This window comes from Cryptomeria japonica, chromosome 4, assembly GCF_030272615.1.
Source record: "Cryptomeria japonica chromosome 4, Sugi_1.0, whole genome shotgun sequence".
Lineage (NCBI taxonomy): Eukaryota > Viridiplantae > Streptophyta > Pinopsida > Cupressales > Cupressaceae > Cryptomeria > Cryptomeria japonica.
This window is the reverse complement of record NC_081408.1, coordinates 328,206,059-328,232,877: the sequence shown is the minus strand read 5'-3', so window position 1 is coordinate 328,232,877 and position 26,819 is coordinate 328,206,059. Positions and strand designations below refer to the sequence as shown.

Below are 26,819 nucleotides of genomic sequence, written 5' to 3'. Positions count from 1 at the left end.
TTCTTGGATATCTACTTATGAAGTGCTTTTGAATCCGAGGTTGTTCCTCTCCAGCTTTATCATTTGGTGACTTGCGCTTGATTCGGAAGGAAAGCACTTATTGTGTCGTGATACCGACATCTTTTAATTACTATATTTTACACACTTAATCAAATTGCTCTAAGTCATTGTGGTTTCATAGGTGAGGTCGTAGCTAGTGAAAAATCTCAAATCCTACTTCAACGACATTGTAATTCCCAAAACCAAGTGAGCTTCATTGCTTACGAGCCTAGTGTCAAAAAAATAGAAAGAAAAGAAAGTCAATAACAAAAGAAAGAAAAATTAGCAAGAAAGAAAAATCAAGCTAAATGAGAAGAAAGATGGAAATAAAAATGAAATATCAAAATATTTCGCTTTGGGAATATGCGAGTAACTCCATCGGGGTTATGGACGCCCGATTGACAATGGAGCAATATTCGTGAGATTACAGCAATAACCTCGTCGGGGCTACAGACATTCACTAGCAATGAGGCTCTATCTAGGATACTTTTTAAGTTACGACAAACCACATAGCTAGTCACAACGGATTCTAACACTCACGGTGTCCTTGTGAGTCGGAATGAAAACATGTGTACACACATGGGTAATCAAAGAATAAGTGCCTTGATCAAGTTTGGGATTCTTCATCCACCTTGCGTATGTTTCCTAGTCTCTTGATAGGTTGGGTTTAATTTTCCGAAAGTTCTAGGTGTCGATTGGGTCTTTATCTTTGAAATGTTCAAGGACATTTATTCGAGTTGGCACTAGATGTTGTGACGTTTTCACACATCGACCCATTGCAAATAGGGACCCCCAATTTTTTTTGCTTTCTAGGTCAGTTGTAGTGTCTTTTGCTATTAACCTTTTACTTGAGGTAGTGTAGCTCTCAGGTTGTCTAGTGCTAATCAAGTCAAGTCTCTCTCTTTGAGTTGGAGTGAGGTTAGTTAGCTCTCAGGGCTTAGGAGATAAGCGATTTGGGATGATCATTTCATTTAATCATCAATGTTATATGCCTCCAAAATCAAAGATGAAATTGAGTCTAAGCATGGAGGGTTGTCAAAGAAAGTTCAAGGAAGCTTAAGATGAGGATAGTCAAAGCATAGGCAACTAGGATGAGGGTGTGTTGATGACAAAGGGCCCTAAGATTGATGAAATAAGTGTCTCTATCAATGAAATTGCATAAGTGACGACACAGTCAATGACCCCCTAAAAGTCTGACCTACTTCATCCCACAGTCAGTGCCCCTTCAAAAGCCCAACCTCATTCAATCAGTGTCACAACCCATTTTAGACAAATAAGTTTTAGACTAAGTTATTTAGTTAGGAATTGATATTATTTGACATTATGATGTTTGATGACACTATTTTCCACATTATAATGCTAGATGACATTAATTATATTTGGTGCTTAACGACATTATGTTAATGTGATGATTATTGATCATGCTAGTTGATATTATTGATGACATTTAATGATAATTATGTGATGATAATAAAAAAATTATATGACGACTCTATTGAGCGCGAGCTGTATGCAGGATTGACTGTCGAAGGCAGACATATGACCGAGGAGGGGTCTCCTAGCTCGTCAGCAATAACCCAAGGAATGTGGCCTATGCATTCACACACACACACATGTAAAAATTAAACAAATTAATTTTGATTTAGGAAGCCGATAACAAATAATATTATGATATAATTGAAGCATAAAATATTAAATTTAAATTAAAATGTTAAATAAGAGATTATAAGTAAATGAATTAAAAATATTAATTTAATGACATTTAAATTCAAGCATGTTTTAAATTTAACTCTTGAGTTTCAAATTTTGATGGAGTTAACTCTTAGCAACTTCCTGTCAACTCTCAAATTTCCTCTCCCTGACTGGCTAATCAATCCAGTCCTACTCTCAATCAACTTTCTTAACTAGCAAATATGCCAAAGACAATTATAAATATAGAGCCACTTATCAAGTACGTGTTGTGAGGTATTCACAGATCGCCCCATTGCAAATGGGGACCCCCACTTTTATTTCTGCTTTCCGAGATAGTGTTAGAGTCCTTAGCTATTAACCTTTGCATTGGAGAGATATAGATGGTCAAGAAGCCAAGAGTCAGGTGAATAGCCCTTGTTATGAGGGGTGAAATGAAGTGGTGAATAAATGAAGGGACCCTTTATATCAAGCATAGTCAACAATTCCAATATCTCCTTCATCATCCAAGTGACTCAAATGTATTTCAATGAGAGGTGACTTCTAGAGGCAAAATTTAACTAAGTCTGCCAAAATTTCAAGTGCCCCTCTCAAAGCGAATTTCACTCCTTTTGCCTCAAGTTGAAGGTGAAATCATAAGCAAGGTGAGTTTTGAGGTCTTATAGTATATAGAGGCATAAACTAAGGCATACAGTAATAAGACTCAACTCAAAAGTGCATTTTCAAGCTATCCAAGTGCCCTTAGTTGAGAGGGAAGTTGTTCCTAGAACACACCGTGAGCCTAGTTTCAACAAACACGAATGGATGGAATGGAGAGTGAGCGATAAATCACTAAGTGTCAAGTTTCACTTCACTTCGGGTGCACCAGTATTAGAGCAAACTTCAAGTGCACACCTTGTGAGGCGAATTCATGTGCTCAAGACTCAAAGCGAAGTTCCTCCTAAGACCTCATCTTGAGCATGCTATGACGTATTGAAGTTGGGAAAGTGAGTGTAAGTGAGCAAAGGGGAGTTAGAGTGCTGATTTTAAATGAACGTCAAGTGCATGAGCTTTGGAGCGAACTTCAAGGCATGAGCTTTGGAGTGAACTTCAAGTACATGAACTTTGGAGCAAATTTGCCTCATTTGCTCAAGATAAGATACGAAACAGCTTATAGATCATTTCCTTGAGCCGATTTGATGTCTTCATATGCTTGGAAAAGAACAATTTTGAGTTTTAGATGATGAAAGGCAAGTTTGAAGATCACTTCAAGTGCATGTGATTTGGAGCGAACTTCAGGTGCATGAGATTTGGAGCGAACTTCAGGTGCATGTGAATTGGGGCGAACTTCAAGTGCATCCCAGATGAAGCAAATTTTACTTCATGTGCTCCACTCTCAGAGCGAAATTCCTCTAGAGGCCTTCCCTAAGGTTAGTTTGTCATGTTTTCATCAATGAATGGCTAAAAGCTTTAAGGCTGAGCTCATAGAATGAAGAGAAATGAGTGAAAGCAAGTTCAATGACAAGTTTGAAGATCACTTCAAGTGCATCAAGATTGGAGCGAACTTCAAGTGCATCAAGGTTGGAGCAAACTTCAAGTGCTCCTTCCTTGGAGCGAAATCTACTTCAAGTGCTCCTCTCTAGGAGCGAAAAACACTTCAATTGCTCCTTCATGAGAGCGAATTGTCTCTAAATGCACTTATCAAACCTGCAAATCACATAAAATCAGAAATCATATCAAATTAAGAGATTATAGAGGCTATATGTCATGTGTGTTTGATGTTCATTTGTTTTTTTTGCAAGAGATGAAGAAAGAAATCAAGGGGATCACATTAGAGGAGGATCAAAACAAGTGTTCTAAGGAGGAAATTTCAATGTCAGGGTCAAGAGGACGTCCTCAAGAGGAAAACTTCAACAGCAAATACAAAAAACATCAATGATGGTGATTGCAAAGCAAAAGGAGGAAGATTGTAAGATCTACACCACTATGCAAAGGAGGAAACTTCATTTACAAGCACAGAATACCCAAGAGAAATCTCAACTCTCACCGCACCATGGAGACATGAAGAGATCAAAGGAGTGTGAAGAACAAGTCACACAATCACCCCAAGGCAAGCGGGCGAGGATGGAGGAATGACTCAGCTACATCAATGCTTCCCATCACCACTACTTTGAACAAACTTGAAAGGTTGAGTATCAAGAGATATCTCTCAACATCCCTTCATAATGACGAATCAAGTCCACAAGTGCAAAGTCGAGGTGTCATCCCAGTCACTACTCTGCCAATCAGATAAGTTTCACATCAGCATGTCTAGATGCAATGTACCTGACTCGTCCATGATGGCACAAACTCCGAGACACCCACCCCTATTATTTATTGGTGGAATATTCCAAAGATGACATGTGTCAAAATGTTGTAATTATTTCATTAGCCAAAATTGAGTTTGTTGTAACAAACCCTAATTAGGGTTTTCATTGTAAAATCTAGGCCATTGATCTCAAATTGAACTAAGCCATTGAATTGTATTGAGAGCATTATAAAAGGCTCAAGTTCTTCATTTGTAAAGGTTAATAGAAGAATAGATAGTTTAGAAGAATAGTGAAGAGAATAATAGAATAGTTAGTAGTTCAAGAATAGTTCAATAGTAGATAATAGCTAGAGTAGAGTAGGAGAAGGCAGAAATTGTTGCCAAAAGTTGTAAATAAACTCCCTTTCCATTGAAGTTACGGTGGAATGTATTGTTTCTTTACAAAGTGCATGGTTTCTTGTTGGATCTTCATGTTAGATGATAATTAGATTGAATGGAAGAATTTGTTGAATGCATTTATGTGGAATCTGTTTAGTCCATACCACTAGCCTCTTGTTGATTGTAAGAGTGCCTTGCGTGGTCAATTAGAATTATATAAGCTTAACTTCAAGTTGTTATACGTCCATTGTTTATGAATTGACTTGAATGGCAATCAATGTTTGATGGTAACGATTTGAACATCTTTGAATTGCACCTTAGAAGATTGCATTGAGCTTGTGTCAAATTAATCAAGTTAATGGTGAGACCTCGCCCAGTATGATTCCATTGAATCATTCACCTATTCTCTTGCATTCTTAGGATTAGAATAGACTGCCTAAATCCAATGCCTTTTGCTCTTTCTTTACTTCAAGCAAGTAATTAGGATTTAAGTTCCAACGATTCAAGCATTCAACAATTCAAGGTAAGTCCCCTTGTGATTCCAACAGAATCACATCAAACCATTGAGCTTATCCACACATCGTGACCCAACATTAAAGAACCTTGGAGTTGCCTCAAGTGATCCTTAAACCAATCTTCAGCATTTGAGTAGCTTTGATCAAGAGACGATAAGATATTTTTGGGTATTTTATTTTGTGTTCGCATGTGCATGAAAAACACATCAACAATATGTACGTCCAAAAAAATCTGGCTCTAAATCTTTTATTTTGCTTTTTATTTTCGCTATTCTCCTGTGGTTGTTTTTGGTTTGCATGTTAGCTTGGAAGGGGGTCGATTTGTCAAGAAGAGGAAATCGAACAGTAAGGAGCAGTTTGGAAACAAGTTTCTAACGCCTTCCCTTCCTTCCCACGTGCTACAGAGGATATCGACTGTGCGGAGGGCTGAAAGAAAGGTCGTTTTGCTGGGTTTCTAACGCCTCACCTCCTCTTCCTTCCACGTAACAGCAAGGTAAATTGATTTAACTGTTCTATCGCCCTCTTATTTTTCCTCATTCTGCAGATTTCAACCTTGTTGATTTGATTGACTGTGCTGGTTTAGGCGTCTTCCTTTACTTTGAAGGGTTTGGTTTTTGCAATTTGAGGGGGAAATCGATGTAGCAAAGCCAAATCGATTCCAGATAGTATAGACTTATCGCCCCCCTTTGTTTCATCTTTTGCATCTGAGATAATCTTTTGACATTAAAGTGATCTGCAGAATATGAGCTACAAATCTAAACTGTTGGTCGTCATTACCTTCTAAATTCTGCAAGTTTATCATGATTGATTTGATTGTTTGTTGTTTCATTTGCTGATTTGGATTGACCTGCACTAACAGTGGGTTTCAAATCATTATTTGCTGATATACTTTGCTTATTCGATTCCTTCTCTTGGAGTTTTAATGATTAGTTTTTGCAAGACTGCCTTTCAGGTAGAAGAGATTATCATCCCCCTCTCATGCTTACCTTGGCCGATTTTCTTTGATAATCCTCCTACCACCTTTTTGATATTTGATTGATTAGCCTTGATTTATTTTGGTTGATAGGACTAGTGTTTCTACCATAACTATATAGCCGAATTATATGTATATTTATAGATAAATAAGTAGGTTGTGTTTGTAAAATTTTATAAATTGGGGTATGATCAAAACAATAATAAGGAAAGTAGCTAATCAAGAAGGGTAAATTTCTTTGTCAAAGATGGATGTATTCCGGAAAGATGTGCTTAATTATGGGGTAAACAGGGAAGGGTGATTACACCTACCCCAATAGGGTTAATTTGGCCAAATAACATAATTTATTAACCCCCTGCCATAACACATGTAGTTAAGTTCAACAGGTTGGTTGTTAGATACTACATGCACGCACGGGTTCCATTCACGAAGGTTGATGCCAATTTGCTAGGATACTCCGTCGTGAGGGACAGGAGCTTGTCATGAGCACAGAGAAACGTAAACTTTGATTGGTTGGGCGGATAAAACACCTGGGTCATATGTTCGTCTTCCAGATTGCAGATGGAGGCGAGTCCAATGGCAAGGAAGAGGCTACATCCGAAGACAAAGATTCATGTATATCATTGTAAAATCTTATGTATTAAAAGTATGTTGTATTATTTAATCATTGTAATAAGACCAACTGTGGTCTCATGATATAAGCTATGTAAGCTATGTAAGATATGTAAAGGGCCTATGGGCCTACTGTCAAAAAATGTGACAGGAAATCGCCAAGAGAATGTAACTAACAAAAAAGTAAGGAAAACTACTAAGCACTAACCTACTAACGTGTGTCCTTGTGCATGATTTGTGGATTGTGCGCTTTCATGCTTAGTTTTCCTTCATTTCATGAATGCTTGGTTAAATTGATGCTTACTTTAAGTTTTTCTAAGTTTACTTTAACCATACGCATGAACCATTACATATACGTTGTCTTTTGCTTGACGCTCATGTTGAATAGTTATATTGGTGCTAATTTAAGTTATCCTTAGTTTGTAAAAGTCGTTAAATTAGCATAAGCATTCATAGTTCTTAATACACACTAATTTATGGTTATTCATATATTCGCTAACTAATTGGTTAGAACATTTATCCATTTTGTCATTCTTTTTCATAACTTGTGGATCATATTTATATCTTACCTTATATTGAATGTAGCATCTTTGCACTCATATAAATGGCAATTTGTTTGAATGCATAATAGTTAACTTAAGACTTGCATTTATCTAAATAAAAATTTACTTAGATTTAATTAGGAACCGACTATTACGATCTCCTCCTTGTACAATCAGTGGCCCCTGAAAGTTCGATCTAGATGAAGAACCCCTTTTACTTCACAAGATAAACATTTTTGAGGGTAAATGCTTGATGTTTGATGAGATTGAGGTGATTGAGCAAGCAAGGCTAACATCTTTTAGTCACTATCAATCAGGGGTGAAAACCTCGAGCACTTCCAGTCAATGCCCTTTCAAAAGCCCGACCTCTCAAAGTCAATGCCTTCTCAAATCCATGACCTCCTTCAATGACTGTCAGTGCTTGGTACAATCCCTGCCCAAGGATAGATGAAGGTGTCTAAGTCAATGATCATGCTAGCGGTCAAGGAAAGATCAATTCAATGTGTCAAGTATGATGAAGGAAGGATTAAGGTCAATCATCAAGCGAAATTGAAGGTATTGTCAATGACCTAGCAAATACCCGATCAGCTTGCACTTACTGTCATTGACCCTTGAAAACACCGAACTTCTTTGGAGACTTCCAATGAACACTTAAATGCTCTTTCATGCTGTTAGGAGATGAATGATTTCGAAGATCAAGTGTATCATGCAAGTGATCAAATGTTGAAGGAGATGAAAAGAGAAAAGGAGGAAGACGTCATTGTCAATGCCTACCCAAAACCCCGAACTTTCTCAGTCAATGCTCATTGAAAAGTCCTAACTTCCAATGCCTCATACCCAGTCCATGGGGCACAAAACCTCCGGCCATGCTGACTGAAGCCCTAGTTTACCTTGAAAAATCTGATCAAGTAGGTGAAGACAGAGCAATTTTCAAAATTGATTGAATGAATGATCAAGGGTAATAATCAACTGGTGTAGAAAGCAGGGTTGGAAGCTTTTACTTCCAACTATGGGCTAAATACATGATCGTCTTGCAAGCATTCTCAATGCTTATTGAAAAGCCCAATCACTTTTGATGAGGGCAAGTTCACCTCTAAAACCATTCTCAATGCTTATTGAAAAGCCCAATCACTTTTGATGAGGGCAAGTTCACCTCCAAAACCATGACTGTCAGTGCTCCTCCAAATGTCTGATTTCCTTATGATGATTGTCAATGCCTTATCAAAGATCCAAATTGTCATTGTCAGTGACCCCTTAGATCTCCGACCTGCCCAGTGTCACTTCCTGTGACCACCTAAATGCCCAAACTTCTTGAGAAAACACTGCCAGTGCTACTTATAATCTCCTATCAGTCTTTAGGTGACTTCCAATTGCTCCTAAAATCCATTCCCAGGGACACATAGATAAGGATCAGGTGTCAAACACAAGAAAATTAGACATGTCTCAGACCTGAGATACAAATCAGACCTGAAAAGTGAGGTCTCAGACTGAAGTATGACAAATCAAGCTTTAAAACACCAGTGAATCAGATCTTGAAATATGAAGAAATTAGAGATTAAACAAAGAGAATTCATTTCTGATTTAAAGAGTGACATTGTTTTCTTCCATAGCTTGATCAAGATGTGTTTATTTCCAGGTTATAGAAGCAAGGAAGGAGGGACTTCATCGCTTGAGGGAGATAAGGACATGCTGAGGATCAGCTTATGGTGTTCAAGCCTAAGGACATGAGAAGACAAAGAAGGCTTTACAACATTAGAAAAATTAAGTATCCAAGATAAGTTGCTTCACAACATCAAATTCACCAGGGTGTGGGGGACTCACACATCAACATCAGTATGTTCAAAGCAAAAACAAGGAACATTGTAACCTTGCTAGAGGGAGTTGTCATAACCTCATCCCATGCATTGTTTGCCGCATACGGGTAAACAATTAAACGCAGAAAGTAAATGCACAGAACATAATGGAAATATATTAAATAACCAGTCTCTGTATTAATTCAACAGTCCATGTACATCAAGTTCTTATAACATTACATTAGACACGACTATCATGATGATACCAAGAAGGAATGGTATGCAATATATAATACCCGAAGGGGTGCGACCAATCGTCATGTCCAACTGCCCTTCGGGACGACTAACTGACTGCCGTAACCGATTATTACCGACGACAACATAACATAATACGACAACATAACATAATACAACAACATAACATAATACTACAACATAACATAATGATTATTCCCGGCAAAATGCATATGCAATGGTTAACACCCTCAAAAGTGCTGTTGAATGAAAGGTGGTATTCCAAATTCAAGGAAGCACAAGAGCAAGTGCTAAAGGAAAAATATTTTCCCAATCTTGAATTTCCTTCGGAAATCCAAAAATTATTGCCAGTACATCAGGGAGATAGTTCCAAAAGAGTTAATCAAAGTTAGAAGCTGAGGCAATTGGGAATATCTCCTACCTTCGTCTCATTCATGATTGAAATTGGAAATTTTGAGTATCAAGAGATATGTCTCAATCACCTACCTTTGTGATGATTTACAAGAATCAAGTGGTTGAGGTGGTACCTAGTTATCACAAAACCAATCACATCATTCCAAGTTGAGGCGTCTAGGTTCGATGTACCTAACTCATTCATCGAGGAGGATAACTACCAAAAGTGGGCATGTCCTATGAAACGTAATTTTATCATTGGTCAAGCATTAAATGCTTTGTAATGGGTGTAATAAACCCTAATTAGGGTCTCTATCTTTCAATCTTGACCATTGATTGTGGATTCAATCCTGGCAATTCATGGTAATGAGAGCACTATATAAGGCTCCACTTCTTCATTTGTAAAGGATAATAGTTGATAGTTAGTAGAGAGTAGCAGATAGCTAGAGTAGAGTAGGAGAAAAGGGAGATTGTTGTCAAGGCATTGTTGTAAGAAACATGTAAATTTCATTGAAGATATGGCGAACTTCATATGTTGATTCAGCAAATTTGCATGGTCTCTACTTCTCATTTAATTTTCATGTTGTTTAGATGAATTGAAGAACTTTGTGCATGATCAATGGTGAAATTCGTACATCCATACTACTAACACTTTGCTGATTGTAAGGTGTCTTGCATAGTCAACGGGATCCATCTTAGCCAAGCTTAACTTCAATTGCTACTTCTTCATTGATATGCATCGTCTTAATGGTGTCTATGTTCGTGGTAGTGATTTGAACATCATATGCTTACCTTAGGAGATCGTACTAAACTTTGTGGAGTTGTTGCTTTGCATGGTAAAGCAAAGCCTAGTTGACTTTCACCAAAGATTGTCCAACACTCTTGCATTCCTAGGATTAGATCAGCTTTCTAAACCCTTTATCCTTTTGCTCTTTTTTAGTTAAGTAAAACCCCATGTTCCAACGATATTCAAGCATTCAAGATTCAACATAAGTCCCCTTGTGATTCCAGCAAAATCACATCATATCACTGAGTCTATCCATGAGCATGTCAAGACTTGACATTCAGAACCTTGGAATCATCCCATTTGATCATGCAGTTTAGCACTTGGGAGGATTTTTTTCAAGAGAGGATAGAATACTTAGTATTTTATTTTGTGTTGCATAGTGCACAAAAACACGATCAACAGATAGCAATCATGATTCATGGCAAGTCTACTTACATTGATGTATTGACATTTACAGAGGTGCAAGTCCGCATTTATAGACTTTGCTAAGAGCCTATTATGTCTTCTTATCAATCCTCTCTTTGCAATTTGGATGGCTAGAGAAAGAAAATCAGTTTGAAATAACCTAAGAAAGCTTCCACAAGATATCCACTTATATTTTTACAATTTTTTTCTGAAGAAACTTGGCAAAATATGAGATAATTTAAAAGCATTCTTTAGAGTATTTGCTCACTCTATGCTCCTTAGAAGAGAAGTGTCCTTCTATTGTGGTTAAGAAGGGCATGTTTGGACAATATAGATGAACTAATCATCATGTTAAGGATGAACTAGCATGATTGAGTCATTCCTACTACACAGTGTTCCATTAATGCTCCATATCTGTCTGCCGACATGCATCCAATAAGTGTCCCTTGAGATAGATGTTGAATGCCAACGGATTGATGCTTAAATGCCTCTTCAGGCAGATGTCATTTAGAGAATGAAGACAGCAGAATTGATGAGACAGCTATTGTCAATAGAGTTGGAGGTAGGATGTTAAGTGAAATTCATGATGATAGAAAAAACTCCCACATACCATAAGGTGTTTTGGTTGTTAGGGAGGATGTCACAGGATACAACTTTAGCAATAGTAAGGACACAATGTGGGTGAGAACATGCCTTACTTTATGGTTCTAGGTGACAGAAATGATGGAGTGGGAGAGTCAAAAAGGTCCAGATGGTGGCCAGTAACAAAAAGAGATGGTTCCAAAATATAAGCTGAAGTCTATTCCCAACAGGAATAAAATAATTTTAGGTGGAGGAAAGAATATTTGGTATAGCTTGGTCATGACTAAGCTAATGGAAGGCGGGACATAGAGGAAGATCAAACACTGACACATACAAACAAAAAATATTGTAGTTTTGTGGTGAGCCCATCTGCCTTTGTCCTATAGTGTGTGCAATACAAATGTGTGAGATGGCAAGATTTCATAAGGAAATGAAAAAACAAAAACTGACAAAAGGATTTCAGGTAAAGCTTCAAGGTTAAGCAAAGATTTAATGGCCAATATATGTGATAGTGGTGGAAAGTGAAATCAAGAGTAAGAGTACCATAATGATACGGATTAGGGAGAATTTTAATACTTTAGAGAATGAAACAAGAGTTATGTGTCACAAAAAGTGAAGATAACCCCCTCCAAAATCCTGAATGGCTTCATTTGGTAGAGAATCGGCTACTTTATACACTGACTTGAATTGGCAAATAACCATCTATAAAGTGAACCAAATTGTCTAAAATTGCAATTAGGAAAGAATGCATTTTCCAGTTTAATGCCATAAAATGACCATTCATTAATGCACAGAATTTGTCAATAACTACTGAACCCCTCTCGACCTCTAATTTTGTGGAAAGATTATTCGGAATGAAGAGTATTCCCAATGGAGTTGCATACAATTCTGCGATGTTGTTTGTTTGGGGTTCAATATATTTATGAAAGTAAATCAAAAGTCTTCCTTGAGTCACAAATTATGCTACCAATACCAGCATCCATATGATTTTGGTATGAAGCACCATCAAAATTAATTTTATAATTATGACAGGAATGGGGTACAAACTTTCTGCGGATTGAATCTAGAGGTATTGGAATCAATAATGAAAGTGTGAGGCCAAATTATTTTGCAACCCAAATTACACTTATTGTATATAATTTTTATGCCAAGCATTAACTCAATCTTGTATGCTAATTAACATTATGAGAAACACCGGTATTTTTATGTTTATAGGGATTGATAGATTATGCTAATGATTCTATCAGATTGTGATAGTTGATTATTCTATCAGATTAAATCATATTGAATACTGTGCTTACCATCGGACTAACAAATTAAGCATTGTTCAGGAATTGAGATGTCTGTCTACACCATGTTTGTAAAACGATTGAGTAACATGTTGATATTTTTTGCTTTGGCTATATGTTTCCCTTGGATGTATTTGATGTGGGATCAAGTGTGCAAGATACAGGTTTTGTAAAGTAAGAAGTGAGAGGTGTTACCATGTGCCAAGCCACACATTCGCCACACATTCTCTCAATACCATTGAAAGAGATTCTAGAGTTATGTTGAAACTTGTAAACATTGACACCACCTAGTTAGAACCATATTTTGTCACATGTCTCTTATGTGTTTAAAATTGTGTATTCAATGTGTTGTATGTAAGTGGTTTTGTTGCATGGGCCCCACAAGAGCTCCCCTCTTAAGTTTTAGACTTGTGAGTTTGTGTGTACACACACACACACACATTTGTATATGTATATATGTATATTTATACATATATAAAAGTTTGTATGTGTGTGTGTGTGTATATACACCATAGTTCCATGAAGCTCCCAATGTGGGGACGCAGGAACAGGTTTTGGGGGATGGGGGGACCAAGTGCCTAAGTTTGGGGACAGCGGTGGAATGGTGGGGGAACAGTGGCAAAGTGGCGGCACTAAAATGCATATAGTACTTGAAAAATAGTTATTAAAAGATGTATAAGTATAAGAATTAAAAATGAAACTTTTGCAAACTAGAACTTAGAAACTACTAAACTTTGAAGTGAACATTAACATTTCAACATTGAACAACGAAAATGTCAAATTTGAAATTTATATTATATTTAAGATTTCATAATGATAATTTCAATGAGTAAAATTATGATTACAAATGTTCAAAATAACAAAATGGAGTGAAGTGAGGCCCCTAATTGTCCCCAAACTCTTCTTGCTCCTCCTCAACCCTCTTACACTTCACCCTAAGCCTTTCACCTTGCACTTGCAGCTCTCACTCTCACACTACACAATCAGTTTGTTGATTTGTTTATGTGAATTGAAATGAGGATTTGAGGGTGTTTTATAGAGTTTGTGGGGTTCAAGTGGGGCCCATAGGTCATTAGTGTTCGGCCTTGGACATAGGGATCAAAAAACATTTGAGTTTTTTTTAAATGCCTTTTTGGCCATCCAGCCATGGGAGACTCCCAGGCATCACCAAGATTGTTGGGAGACTCTTGGGAGTCCCCCAAACGTTTCAAGGACATCCCAACGTCCCCAACATCCCAACGACATCTCTGAGGTGGTGCAGTGAGAGGATATTTCCCCCAAGTCTCCAAAACATCTCCATCTTAGAAATGTGTGTTTTATTGGGGGGGACATGTCCTTGTGGAACACTAATATATACATATATACATATAAACACTAATACACGCACGCGCGCACACACACACACACACATGCGTGTACATATTTGCAAAAATACCTGTGCGTGCGTGCATGTGTACTATGGGCCCACTCCGTTTTATAGAATGTAATGTGATAAGGAAGTTAAACATGAATATCGAGGATTGGGCATATCTTTTCAAATATTTAACTCCCAATTATTACTAGATGGAGCCCGACTAAACCAAAAGATTGCCTAAGGCGAATGATACGATCCATCATTGCTATTGTTGTCAAGCTCAAGCTTCATAGATTCATGATTTCCTAGCACAAGTCAAATGGGGCCTCACTTCAATGTCTTTCGAATTTGGATGAATTGAGAAGCCATTTTAATTAATATTGAATTTTAATGTAGCCCCACCACCTATTTCATCATGGAAACCAATGTGAGGCTAACATGCCCAAATCAACCGATGTCTTTCCTGGGCCACATTTCTAAGCTAAGTTTGATGAAAATATTCAAAACAAAGTCAAGGTTGCTTCTTTGCATGCTACAATGAGCCCTCAATGAAGAAATTCTAATTGTTGATCATCACTACAAGGTAAATTTGGAAACTTTCTCTACGTTTATTGCAATTTGGTTGGATTTGGGGGAAGACATTGACATGGCTAGAAAAATGGGGAAGGTGCTAGTGTAAAGGAATATTTTGAGATGTTTGGAGAATATCTTGTTGACTGTGATTCCAAGTCAAGGTCTACCTATTGTTTGTGGTACTTCCTCCTCTCTAGGTTCTACCTCCGTTGCATGGAATCCATTCATTTTGACTATGTTGCCAGCTAAGGAAGGCCAAAGGAAGTACAAGGCAAAGATGGATCTTGACATCTTCAAGAAAGTGACAAGATTAAGGTGTAACAAGGGCTTGATTGGATGGTGTCTTTCCTAACAAACAACTCGCATAACGACGGGTAAAGAAGTAAATACTACTAATATAGACATGTCTTTGAGCAGCCATTTCGATACTAGGCCTATAAATGTATAACAATGTATTTGACTCTAGGGTTTCTGGGCAGTCCAACAAATGGTTTACTGGCAAATGTAGTCTTATAGATGTTAAAGAATACTAGGGTTTTTGTGTATAGTACAATAAACTTCAGCTCTATCATTTTGCTACTAGGTTGGTAAATTTTAAACTATATGCCTAGTTGTTATGAACAATCAAAACTATCATTCATTTTTAAACTATATGCCTAACTGTTATGACCAATCAAAACTATTGTTCATATTTCCATATATTTAAGAAAGATAGTGACCCCTAAGGTCACATTTACTAAGCGAAAAGAAAAAGACAACTAGATTTCTTAATTACTGTCACTAGAGCTTTGTTCTTGCACCGCCATCTTTTTCATTTCCTTTTCCTTAGCCTTGTTTTGCACAGTTGTGTTACATAGAAGGAAGAAAATAACATTATTAGCAATTCTAATTTGTTTCAGATTGTAAGCATGCAGGTCCTTAACATGGTTTCCCATCACTATTCTGAATTCACCTAGGGATATGGTGACTAAGTCATTTCTGGCTGCAAGGAGAATGATGTTCACATCAACAGAATCAATTCATTCATCAAAACAACTTTCTCATTTTGGCATTTGCAAACTTGTGTTGAAGAGCAGTAGTTGAAGGAGGAGACTAGGGCATCAAAACCACTAAATTAGAGGTAAGTTATTCATTTTACATTTGTTTTTCAATTTGTTTTACATTTTTTCAAGTTTTTTTAAAAAAATTTACCACATAAGAAAGGCATTGTGAGTTTATTTTTTCTTTTATTTAAACTTGCAACTCTCTTTTCAATTCTTAACCAGAAAAAAATTAGGCAGCAATGAGAGTAGTAACAATGAGAAGGTTGAGGTTCAAATGCAAGAAAGTAGACCTAGAAGTAGAACTCATAGAATTATGGCAGCCACTGGGGGTTCTTTAGGGAGTGGGAGTATAGCAGGGCCAGCAAGTTCAAACCCATTTGAATGTCCTCCTGAATTCCTCAAAAAATATGCAAAAGGCCCATTTGACCCCAAGAAACTTCTATTACAATTTGCATCACGAGTTGATAAGGATAAAAAAAAAATCAGTGGGGAGTAGAGAAAAACTTTCCCATTTGTGCAAAAAAGAATATTGGAGCAGCTATACAAGAGTTTATTGTCATTTTTTGTGGATGGTGGTAAAGGGGTGAAAGGTTGTGAATAAATAACTCCTGAGAAGATTGAGGCAACTAGATTGCATTTGGAGGGAGAGGTGAAAAAAAAGGAATTCCATTCGAGAGTTTGCAGCCTAATATGTCATTGCCTACAAGATCCGACGATGTTGGATTACAAGATGTGGTTGATTCCTCTATGCTAAGTTTTTTTATGCTCATGCCATACCATTTCAGGTGGCACATTCACCATATTTTAAACAAATGTTCAAAGATGTGGTAGTTGTTGGTCCTTCATTTGTTCCACATGAAGAATATAAGCTATGCACCACTCTCCTTGATAGAGAATATTCCAAGGTGTGTTAATAGAAGATATGAAACAAAAATGGATAAAAAATGGATGCTCCATCATCATGGATGGGTGGGCCGATATCAAACATCGGTCACTCATCAATTTTATTGTCACAAGTTCAGTTTGCTCTTATTTTTTAAGAGCTATTGATTGTACGAGGAAAATGAAGGATGCAAACTTCCAATTTCAAGTTTTGAAAGATGCCATCCAAGAGGTTGGAGCCTCTAATGTTGTGCAAGTAGTGACCAATTCAGCCCTTGTGTGTAAGTTAACTAACTTGATTAAGGAGGGTGCTTATAAGCACATTGTTTGGACCCCATGTCGTGTTGATGGATTGAACAATACCTCAAAGGACATTAGGAAGATAGATTGGGTGAAGAAAGTGGTGTCAAAGACTAGAGACATGCAGATGTTCATTTGCAACCATCACACATCACTTGCTTTGTTCAAGATATTGTCTAGAGAAAAATTCCTTAAGCCTGTGGACCCTAGATATACCAGCTACTTCATTTTGTTAGGGACAATGCTTGAGGTCCAAGAGGCTTTGCAATCAATGGTGGTTAATGCAGAATGGGGTAGATGGTCAAAGGCAAGCACACCAAAAGGAAGAAGTGTGAAACAAATAATCCTTGATGATGATTAATGGTCCACAATGAGGTAACAAAATTGCTGGTTTTATTATTTAATTTTTAAAATGTCAATAATTTATTAGCGTTTCTAACTTGTAAAATGATTTCATTATTTTTGAAGATTTCTATTTTTGTGACTTGTTTGCACTTGCAGATATGTTTTCTCCTTCATTGAGCCTATTGTGTGAGTAATTAGATACACCGGTACTAACTCTCATAGCCTTGGAGAGATTTATAAGACCTTTGATAGCATGCTTGGGAAAATGAAGAGAGCAATTCATAGTAGGGACCCTACTTTGGAATTTTACAAGGAGCATCTTAAGCCCATTGCGACACGATAGTGGAACACTATGAACACCCCACTTTATATGGAAGCCTATCCTCTAAATCACAAATGGTATGCAGCTAATTCTAATAGAGTGCCTCCATCTCATGAAGAGGTGGAAGAAGGGCTCATGAAGTCCCTTTGAAAAATGTATATTGAAGACAAATCTTCATTATTTTGCACAAAATGGCTTGCATTTATCAATCTTCATGGTCCAACCTTCAGCAAACAAGAGGCAAGGTCAGATAGAGCTACATTAGCTCAAAAAGACCCTATTGGATGGTGGATGTGGGATGGCAAGGATGCACCAGAGTTGAGGTTACTTGCCATTTGTCTTTTTCACAGTGTCAGTTCCTCTATTACAAAGAGGAATTGGTCCACTTATAGCTTCATCCAATCAGTCAAGAGGAACAACCTTACCTCTAGACAATTGGAGAATTTGGTGGTCACATATAGTGCTTTGCGGCTACAAGATCGACAAAATCCTGGGTATCATCAGACAGCCTTATGTTGCGATGTTGATCCCAAAGACGCTATACAAATCGATGAGAAGGAGCCACAGGAGAGATTGGTTGGGACTCCATTGCTTGAGCCAGCCCCTTATATGGCAGTGACTCAGACTTGATCTCCGATACCTACAAGTTGCATCTGCTCATTTAGATTAGGGACAGCCATATATTCTCTATCTTTTTTGTCATATTAAGTTGAAACTTGAAGACTTTGGGCATTTTGTTATTATTCTTTTATAATATGTATGCACATTGACAATAAAAGCATTTCAATTATGTAAATTTGTTTGCCAATTTTCATGTAAAATCTCAATTCAAATCTAATATTATGTATTAAGCTTCTATAATGTCTATGACGAATGCCCTATCAATGTTATGATATGAATATTTGAAATTTCTCTATAGTTTTAAAATTTTCCCTATTTTTTAATAGTCATCCCTTGCCATCCCGTAAAATATGGCCCAAAAGTACCCTCGTACCAGAAACACGTCTTGTCACCCCTTGTTGTCTCCAAAACTTATGGGAGCATTGCTTTTTAATTAATTTTAAAATGTGTTTAAAAAAAAATCAACTTAAAACTTGTTGGGTCATAAGAGGCAGCTAACCATCCTTAGGATGGTCAAAGGACACCTAGATGTTCCCCAACTGTTTGGGAGATGGCTATCCATCCCCTAGCATACCTTGAGGTTTTCAGGACTTTTCTAAAACGTACCTAATGATTGGTGATTAAAGGGGACAAGGGGTATGTTTCCTAGGCATCCCTGAAACGTCCCCTGTATGAAATAGGGGTACCAAGGTAGGGAACACGTCCCTGAATAGCACTGATAAAAACCTCTCACCTTGAGTAAAGTGTTGAATCAACTTGTGCCCTTGCTTAAGAACAAAAAAAAATAAGTTTTATTTTAGGTTTGTTTGTATTGCATGCTTAAAGACACACTTTTGTGTGCTATGCATGAATAACCCCATAAAACACACTTGTACAGATTATTGAAAGCAAGCACATGTTTTCAGATTAGGGTTTTAGGTTACTTCGTGTTACAAGAAGCTTCCCCTTCTAAGTTAAGAACAGCTCTAAAATATACACTCTCCCATTTGTGTCATATTAGAACTTTAATGCTCTAGCTTTTGAGGGACTATCAGAGAGGGGTAGAAGCTGCATAAGATAAACTCAAATAGCTTAGAGAATACTTCTTGTGAGTTGGGAATGCCCTAAAAAATGGCAACCATCTATGTATACATTTATTCAAACTAGATGATATTTTTGCTTTCAAACATTCCCATTAGGAAGATTGATAATTGGAATGAATAAAGAAGCCAAGATAAGAGTGAGGCTTGTCTTCCTTAAAGCCTCGAAATCTTAAGATCTCCCACCTTTTTTGCTGGGGATATATTGCAAAAGAATACACTGAATGTTTTTATTTTTCCTTAATAATCAGTTGGCCTGAGGCCACTTAATATTTCTCTAGGATATTTTATAGATTTTTGAGTTCTGTGTTGAGGTAAATAGAGCAAAGAACAATGTCATCAACAAAACTGAAAGCCATTATATATTTGTCCTCCGTCAGCTGCAGGCTGTCCATGCCATTGTCCTTGTCTTTTAGCATGCTGAATCGACCTCAAACAAGTTTCCATCATAATGATGAAGAGAAGCGAACTGAGAGAATCCCTTTGAACCCACAGAAGGAATGAAACTAAGAGTCTTTACAGCCATTCATAGTGATTTGAATTCAAAAATCTGTCAAGATGTTGAGAATTTAAGACCAAATGCATCTCTCAAATTCTATTGACATATATCATTTGATGACAACACACAGCCATTTTTGGTATATAAGAGTGTACTTCTTAACATGTGGTCTATGATGAACTAATAAAATATCATGGAAAGTACAATCATGTAAACAAATTAAATATGGGGAGCATCAGGCTTTCCGTGATAGAGTTGCAGTACCCAAGGTGTGATTATAGTTGTGGAATCAGGAAAAAATCAATCTTTATACACCATTCTTTAAAAGGTTGCAAAGTCAATAACATAAAAAGCCACCATTGGTCTTTCATATCCTCTAATGGGGTATAATTCCCACGTCAAAGACAAAGATATATGTCATGAACTTTTTATATCCAAAATCTAATATCAATGTTTTCAATACAAAAGCATAGAATAGACCACAGATCTCAAATCCCTGTGCAACTGCAAACAAACAGAGTCAATAAAATAACTTCTCACAGAAAACTCTATCATGGAACCCATGGTAGAACAAACCGATGTAGAACATGCACTAACCTGACATTCAGGATCCCCAAATCTAACATTGTACTCTAGCAGCTTTGGCAACCCAGATTTGGAGTCAATAATAAGCCCAGCATAGAGTACTCCAATAAACTTACAACCTTCTGCATCCATTCCCTTAACAGTGGGAAGAATAATAGATTTCATCACCACTGACTCAAGTTCCTTTGTCAAAACAGGAGCTGGAGAATATGCCCCCATTCCTCCTGTATTTGGACCTGTATCTCCATCACCAACACGTTTATGGTCCTGTGCAGAAGCTAGAGGAAGAGCATCTTTACCATCAACAAGAGCAAAAAATGAAACTTCCTCACCCTCAAGAAACTCCTCAACAATAATTTGGCAACCTGCTGACCCAAAATGTTTTTTTACAAGCATGGTATCAACTGCATCATATGCTTCTTCAAGAGTCTCAGCAACAACTACCCCCTTCCCAGCAGCCAAACCATCGACTTTAACAACAATTGGGGCCCCTTCTTGGTGTATATATTTTTTTGCTTCTGAAGGATCTGTAAAAGTTTTGTACTGCAAATAAATGCTGTATAAGTTAGTAATAAATTTCAGATATGCAAGACTTAAATATGCTTTGTACTTGAAAATTATTGCATAGGCTCACCAACGAAGAGTTTTGTGATTGAAACTAAATAACAAGTCAATACTGAATCTCATGGCATTCAAAGTTCAGATTGAACAAGTATATCAAAACCTGTTTTAGGGATTGTTATAGATCACTGTCCATAATACATTTAAGGTAAAAGTCAGATTCGATTACAAATGCTATTAATGAATTTCCATTGAGGCCTTGTTAAAGTTGCAAGCATGAAAATGCATACCAAATTACATTACTTATATTTTACCCAATACAGAAGACCTAGTACTCATGGAAATGTGTTTGCAAGTCCTCAAGGGAGGACTGTGGTGTAAAATTTTAAAAATTATCAACTGCTCTAAATATTGTATTCAGCATTCAAAGCATTAATAAGCATAACAGAAGACAACTATTCTTTATAACCTAAAGGACACCCTGAATGATGAATGGGCTATTTGGAATTCCAGGATCCGTAAACTAAGTCCACTGACATACCCCAACGTACAAAATTTATATATGCTTGGAAGTCTGCCCATAGAATTGGATAGTTCTTGATCAATTATGCTAATGAATAAGAAGGATTATTCAATATCACAATAACCACTGCAAGTGAAAATGCATAGGCTTTCAATAGAAATCATCATAAAGGAGAAGCTTAATGAACTTTGGATGGCAACTTGGAGGCAATTAAAAAAACGTAGATGGAGAAGAATGTAATTAGTAATACCCTTGCCAAATGCCTAAGAACAACAGAAATAAAGAAAGTATGTTAATGTCAAAAAATGACACAAGCACATCAGCTACATTAGAGAAGTACACATCCAAGGTTATGAAAAGTAAATAAACCAATGCTAACGGTTTACTCAAAAAAATCCCAGCTCCAAGTCCTGTTCATTCACAATCTGGGTTCGTGGTCCACTCTGGTGGGTGCAAACAGGGACTTCTTTTATTTTATTTTTATTTTTATTTTTTCTTTCTTTGTTTTTCTTTCTTTTTGTTCCTTTCTTTTTCTCTCTTTCTTCACACTCTAATTTTTTATCTTGTTATCACATTTCACAAAAAGAATAAAAAGTAACCAAGCATCGTATTTGTAGTTACAGTTAAGAAGCTGATGAGTCTTTCAGTAAAAACAATGGTGTTTTGGTGTTGGTGTTATTATCGTAAAAGCTGCTGCTGTTTTAAGTTCATATGCTGCTCTTTCACTGTACAGCTCTTGGGAGACTTTATGGCTTGTACTTTTACAGCAAATCTTGGAGAATATTGTCTGCTGCATTTTTCTCTAAAAAGCAATTATTATTGGCTTCACATTATTAAAAAACAACAAATCTTTTTCTTTTTAGCGCTTTTAAGTGTACTCACAAAAGGGTTTACAGCTTTCAATATTAAGGTACATACAATCTTGTAAAAAATTTATGGTTGTTTTGTTTATTATATGAATGTAATGTAATTATCTTAACTTAATCTCTGTTTTTAGGCTAAAATATGTGTTTAATTTTTATTTTATATGTTTTTTCCACAAATGTACCTGACCCCCAATAAACCTTTGCTGTATCGGCATACCCATACCTGAACTGGTAACATAGAAATAAATACTAGGAACTAAAGAATACAAACATAACAAGAAACGCCTAAAGTAGTTAAAACCTGAACCATCAGAACTAAGTTCAATTATAGATAAACCTATGAGGGATACAACCCTCAAAGGATCATGAAGGTGACAAAGAACAAGCATGAGATCACATCTTCCAAATATATAGAAACAAGGCTCTATAACACACATGGCAAAATACCTCTCAATTATAGGAAGATTAGTCCATGTAGATCCATCTTGAGTCCATTTGCAACTTGTAGTTTGCAATGGGGTAGTGTGGGATTTAAGAAACTTACAATGACCATGAAAATATTTCTTGAGTAACCTAAATTATGAGAAAGATGATCTTGTAAATAGATTTATTGTGGTCAAGCTCAATGATAAAGAAGCAACAGAATGTGCTGCAAACTATTTTCCATGGGAAGGGAATTCGCACTAGCAACATTTTTGAGACATCAATGGGTAGGAAATGTCCCTAGGGCCATCCCCTCCCAAACAAAATAAATAAATAAATTCCAATATGCTGAAAAAATCACAAGCGATGGCAAGAAACAATGAGGAATAGCTAGCAGTACCTAGGATGACCAAGGGCTGCCTAGACATCCCTAACTGTCCCAAGGACAGCTACAACCTATCCTAAAAAAATTCTTCAAAAAATTAAAACACAAAAATGAAAAAAAAAAGGTGGAGGGGGCAGGCGGAGGAGGCATCAGAAAGACCCCCACACCCCTTTACAACAACTCTAAACCTACACCTAAGAGCAAAAAACTCCCTCATTTTACACAACTAGAGAATGTTGCATATCAACAGAAGGTTTTGGGCAGTACACTGTCATTTGAGTCTTATTCTTTTTAAAATTTGTGTTTATAAATGTGTTTGCTCGTTCATCTCACATGTCGTGTGGCTCATAAGATATGTTGATACAAACTCTCCTAGTCTTTGAGAGATATATGAGACATATACACATTAACCGAAGATTTTGGGCGGTACACTTTGTCATTTGAGTCCTATTCTTTTTGAAATTTGTGTTTATAAATGTGTTTGCTCCTTTATCTCACATGTTGTGAGGCTCATATGATATGTTGATACAAACTCTCCTAGTCTTTAAGAGATATATGAGGCATATGCACATTAACTGAAGATTTTGGGCATTCCATTTTCTCATTTGAATCTTATTCTTTTCTGAATTCTCCTTTATAAATATGTTTGCTCCTTCATCTCACTGAATGACATAACATGATTGGGCAGATGAAGCAAGCAATTCACAATAGGGATCCTAATTTGGGATTATATGAGGAGCATATCAAACCCATTGTATGAACACCCCACTTTTCTATGTTAGCCTATGCTATAAATATCAAATGGTATGCGCTAAAGCCTAGAAAAGGGCCTCCTAATAATGATGAAGAGGTGAGAAAAGGGCACATGAAGGTCATTCAAAAGATTATAGCTATGAAGAAGCAATTGTGATTTGAATGTACTGGTTTAACTTTGTCAATCTTCTAGTACCAAATGAAAGGTGTGCAGAAATTGGACCACATTAGCTGAATCTGACCATATTGGATGGGGTACATGGGATGGCAAGAATGCACTAGAGTTGAGGATTCTTGCCACTCACCTCCTTTTATAGGTTCCTAATTCAACTACTACAAAGAGGTATTGGTCCACATACCACTTCATTCATTCAATCAAAAGGAATAGGTTTATCTCTCAATAAGCTAAGAAATTGGTAGTTGTGCATCGTATTTTGCAACTTTAGGATTAACGCACTCCTTGGTATCGACAAAAAGATTGATCAAGATGTGGATCCTAAAGATGCCATATATATTGATGAGGCACTAGAGGGACTGGTTGGGGTTCCATTGGGCAAGGCAATCCCTCATATTGCCATTGACTTAGATTCGAACTCTATTTTTTATTTAGGCCAAGATGAGGTAGAGGCATCAGAACAGAAAATCTATTTGTCTCCATTTTTTCATATTTTAGTTGTATCCTTTAGGCTTTTGGTTTGTTGTATATACAAATTGACAATGAAAACCCAAATGATTAGACATTGATATGTTGTACTTCAACTTTTGAATTCTCAATTCAGCTCTAATATTTCATAATATGGTTATATACTAAACATGGTGAATGCCTTATCATATAAATATTTGAAATTTCCATTATTTTTAAATCTTCCTATTGTTTTAATTGTTATCACTTGTTCCAGTTCACATGTTTTTTAGGACTATGCCGTATACAAAAATAAAGTTTCCAACGGTCACTTCACTCTCTCTTGTTTAAAATCAGGTCGTATGCTAAGATTGCAAAAAAAGATCAAACGGCTAATCTCAAGGTTCCGTTTGCGCATGGACGTGACTCAGTTAGTTGATGGGTTTGTTGTTAACCCAAGGGGCCTTACATATGCTCACATAATATCTCAGCAAACTTACGGGTCCAAGGATTTCTATGTGAAAGATTTGCAATGAAGCTTTATTTTTTGGATTTTTGAGTTTGAAATGTGCGGAAAAGTAAATGGGTGAAGGGTTTAGAAAACTAAGCTAAGACTAATCTAATCCTACGAACAAGGAGACGAGATCACCTATGCAAAATCCAACCACGCTTTGCTTTGCAAGCAGAGCACAACTACACAAAGGTGGTGCAATCTTCAAAGGGTGTATTAAAGATTTTGAAATCACCAATGGAAACCATCAAATCGAACAATCTCCATTGATAATTGAAGTTAAGCATACACATATAACAGAGGCTCAAGCTAACTTTGCATAGTATGCAACAATCAACTGCACACCAAAAGTATGAGCACAAACTTTGCAACAAGCAATCCTATCAAATCCAGTTCATCTACCAGCATGAAAGCAAATTTAATCTATACGAAGACAGTGAGACCATGCGAGCTTCAAAACAACACAAGAACACACCAACAATAGAACAATGTATTAAGTGTTTGCTTCAAAAACTCCTAGCAACAATCTCCGACAACAATCTCTCCTCCTTTACAAATGAGGGGGGTCACCCCTTTATATAGGCTTTTGGCCCTGGCTACATGCAAACCCTAATTAGGTTTTTCCATAAAAGATTCTCCACTCAAGATGCAACAAGGTGGGAATCAACATTTAATACCCATTAAGCCCATACACAATTAATTCAATAAGCCCAAAAATGGCATCCATTTGTGTATTAAATGCACCCCATTACATCAAACTTGCCCAAAATACAACAAATATTCCCATGCAAGAAATAAATGCCCATCATTCTTCATGCGACGGCTGCATGCAAAAAAAATCTGTCATAAAACCATTAATAAGACGCATGCATGCAAAAAGATTCCTCATGCATTCAACATGCATTGACCGGGCCGCCACTAAGCCAAAAATATTCCAATAGTAAATGCAACGCCACTACTCAGTCAAAAGATTCTTGTCCAAGAATGGAGGACCATTATCCCGTTCATTAATTGCATACGCAATGAATTTACTGATGACGGCTTCCAGCTCTTCGATGGAGACACTTGGCACATTTTCAATATCAAACTCCATCAAGGTAATTTCCTCCTCGCTCTTGGAAAAGAAGCTCTCCCACTCCATCATGATTTCCTATGTCTTCTTCATCGTACTGGAAAATAAAGAAACATTTGCAAAATGTTCCTTAGTGAATGAACCTACAAAGAAGAACTCGTGCAACTGAGCTTTCAAGTAGTTCACTATTACTCCATCCTCGTTTAGCTTCTTTGCGAACAGTGCTTCAATTGCACTGATGACTTCTTCCTGCACCCTTCTGATTGAGTCTTTCATAGTTAAAGACTCCATGTTGAATTTGTCAAAGGCATTCTTTCCTGAGCAAACTATACAGAACCATCGAGGAAAGTCATAAACCTCGTTCTCCTGAATTACTTTCCCATCAACCAGTATTTGCTTCAAAGTCTTCATTAGAGCCCTGAGCCGCGGAATGGTTAAGTCTTGATATATGTGAACATCTTCCCACAATCCCTCTGCTACCTCCAATCTATTCAGAAGGGCTACGAACCTAGAATGAAGTTAAGCCAAGTCTTCAATGAATTTTCCTGCTACAGTGTAGACATCCTTTACCCATTCCCTAGAATTTTGTGCCATTGCTCTGATCACCTCTGTGTCATCAACAACTTCCTTAGGGAGGGAAGAAGGAGGAATGAATGAGGGACTTCCTTCCCTAAGCAGCTGCTTCAAAATTCTAATGTATTCACATAAGGCTCTATTTTCTTCCTTCAGCATCTTACATTTTGCCTTCGTTTCCAGCATCTTTTCTTTCATGGCTAAGGAAGATCCATCGAAGTCTTCAATTACTTGCCCCGTGGAAGCATGACAAAGATCAACCTATCTGATTTCATAATCTTCCGGCCTAATTTCATTCCTATTCTTATCTATCGCAGGCTCAGCTATGTGCAAGGTCTGGGATCCAAATTCATCCCTCACAACCTTGGAAAATTTCTGAGGAGCCTTC

General features: G+C 37.0%; 1 protein-coding gene across 1 annotated transcript in view; it reads right to left on the bottom strand.

Moving 5' to 3' along the window:
- LOC131063568 (phosphoribosylamine--glycine ligase) overlaps nt 1-26,819 on the bottom strand; it is a 90,665-nt gene that overhangs the window by 18,188 nt on the left and 45,658 nt on the right. Inside the window, exon 3 of the mRNA XM_057997421.2 lies at nt 20,155-20,685. Within this exon, the coding sequence (XP_057853404.1) occupies nt 20,155-20,685 (531 nt within the window). The remainder of the gene's footprint in view (nt 1-20,154; nt 20,686-26,819) is intronic.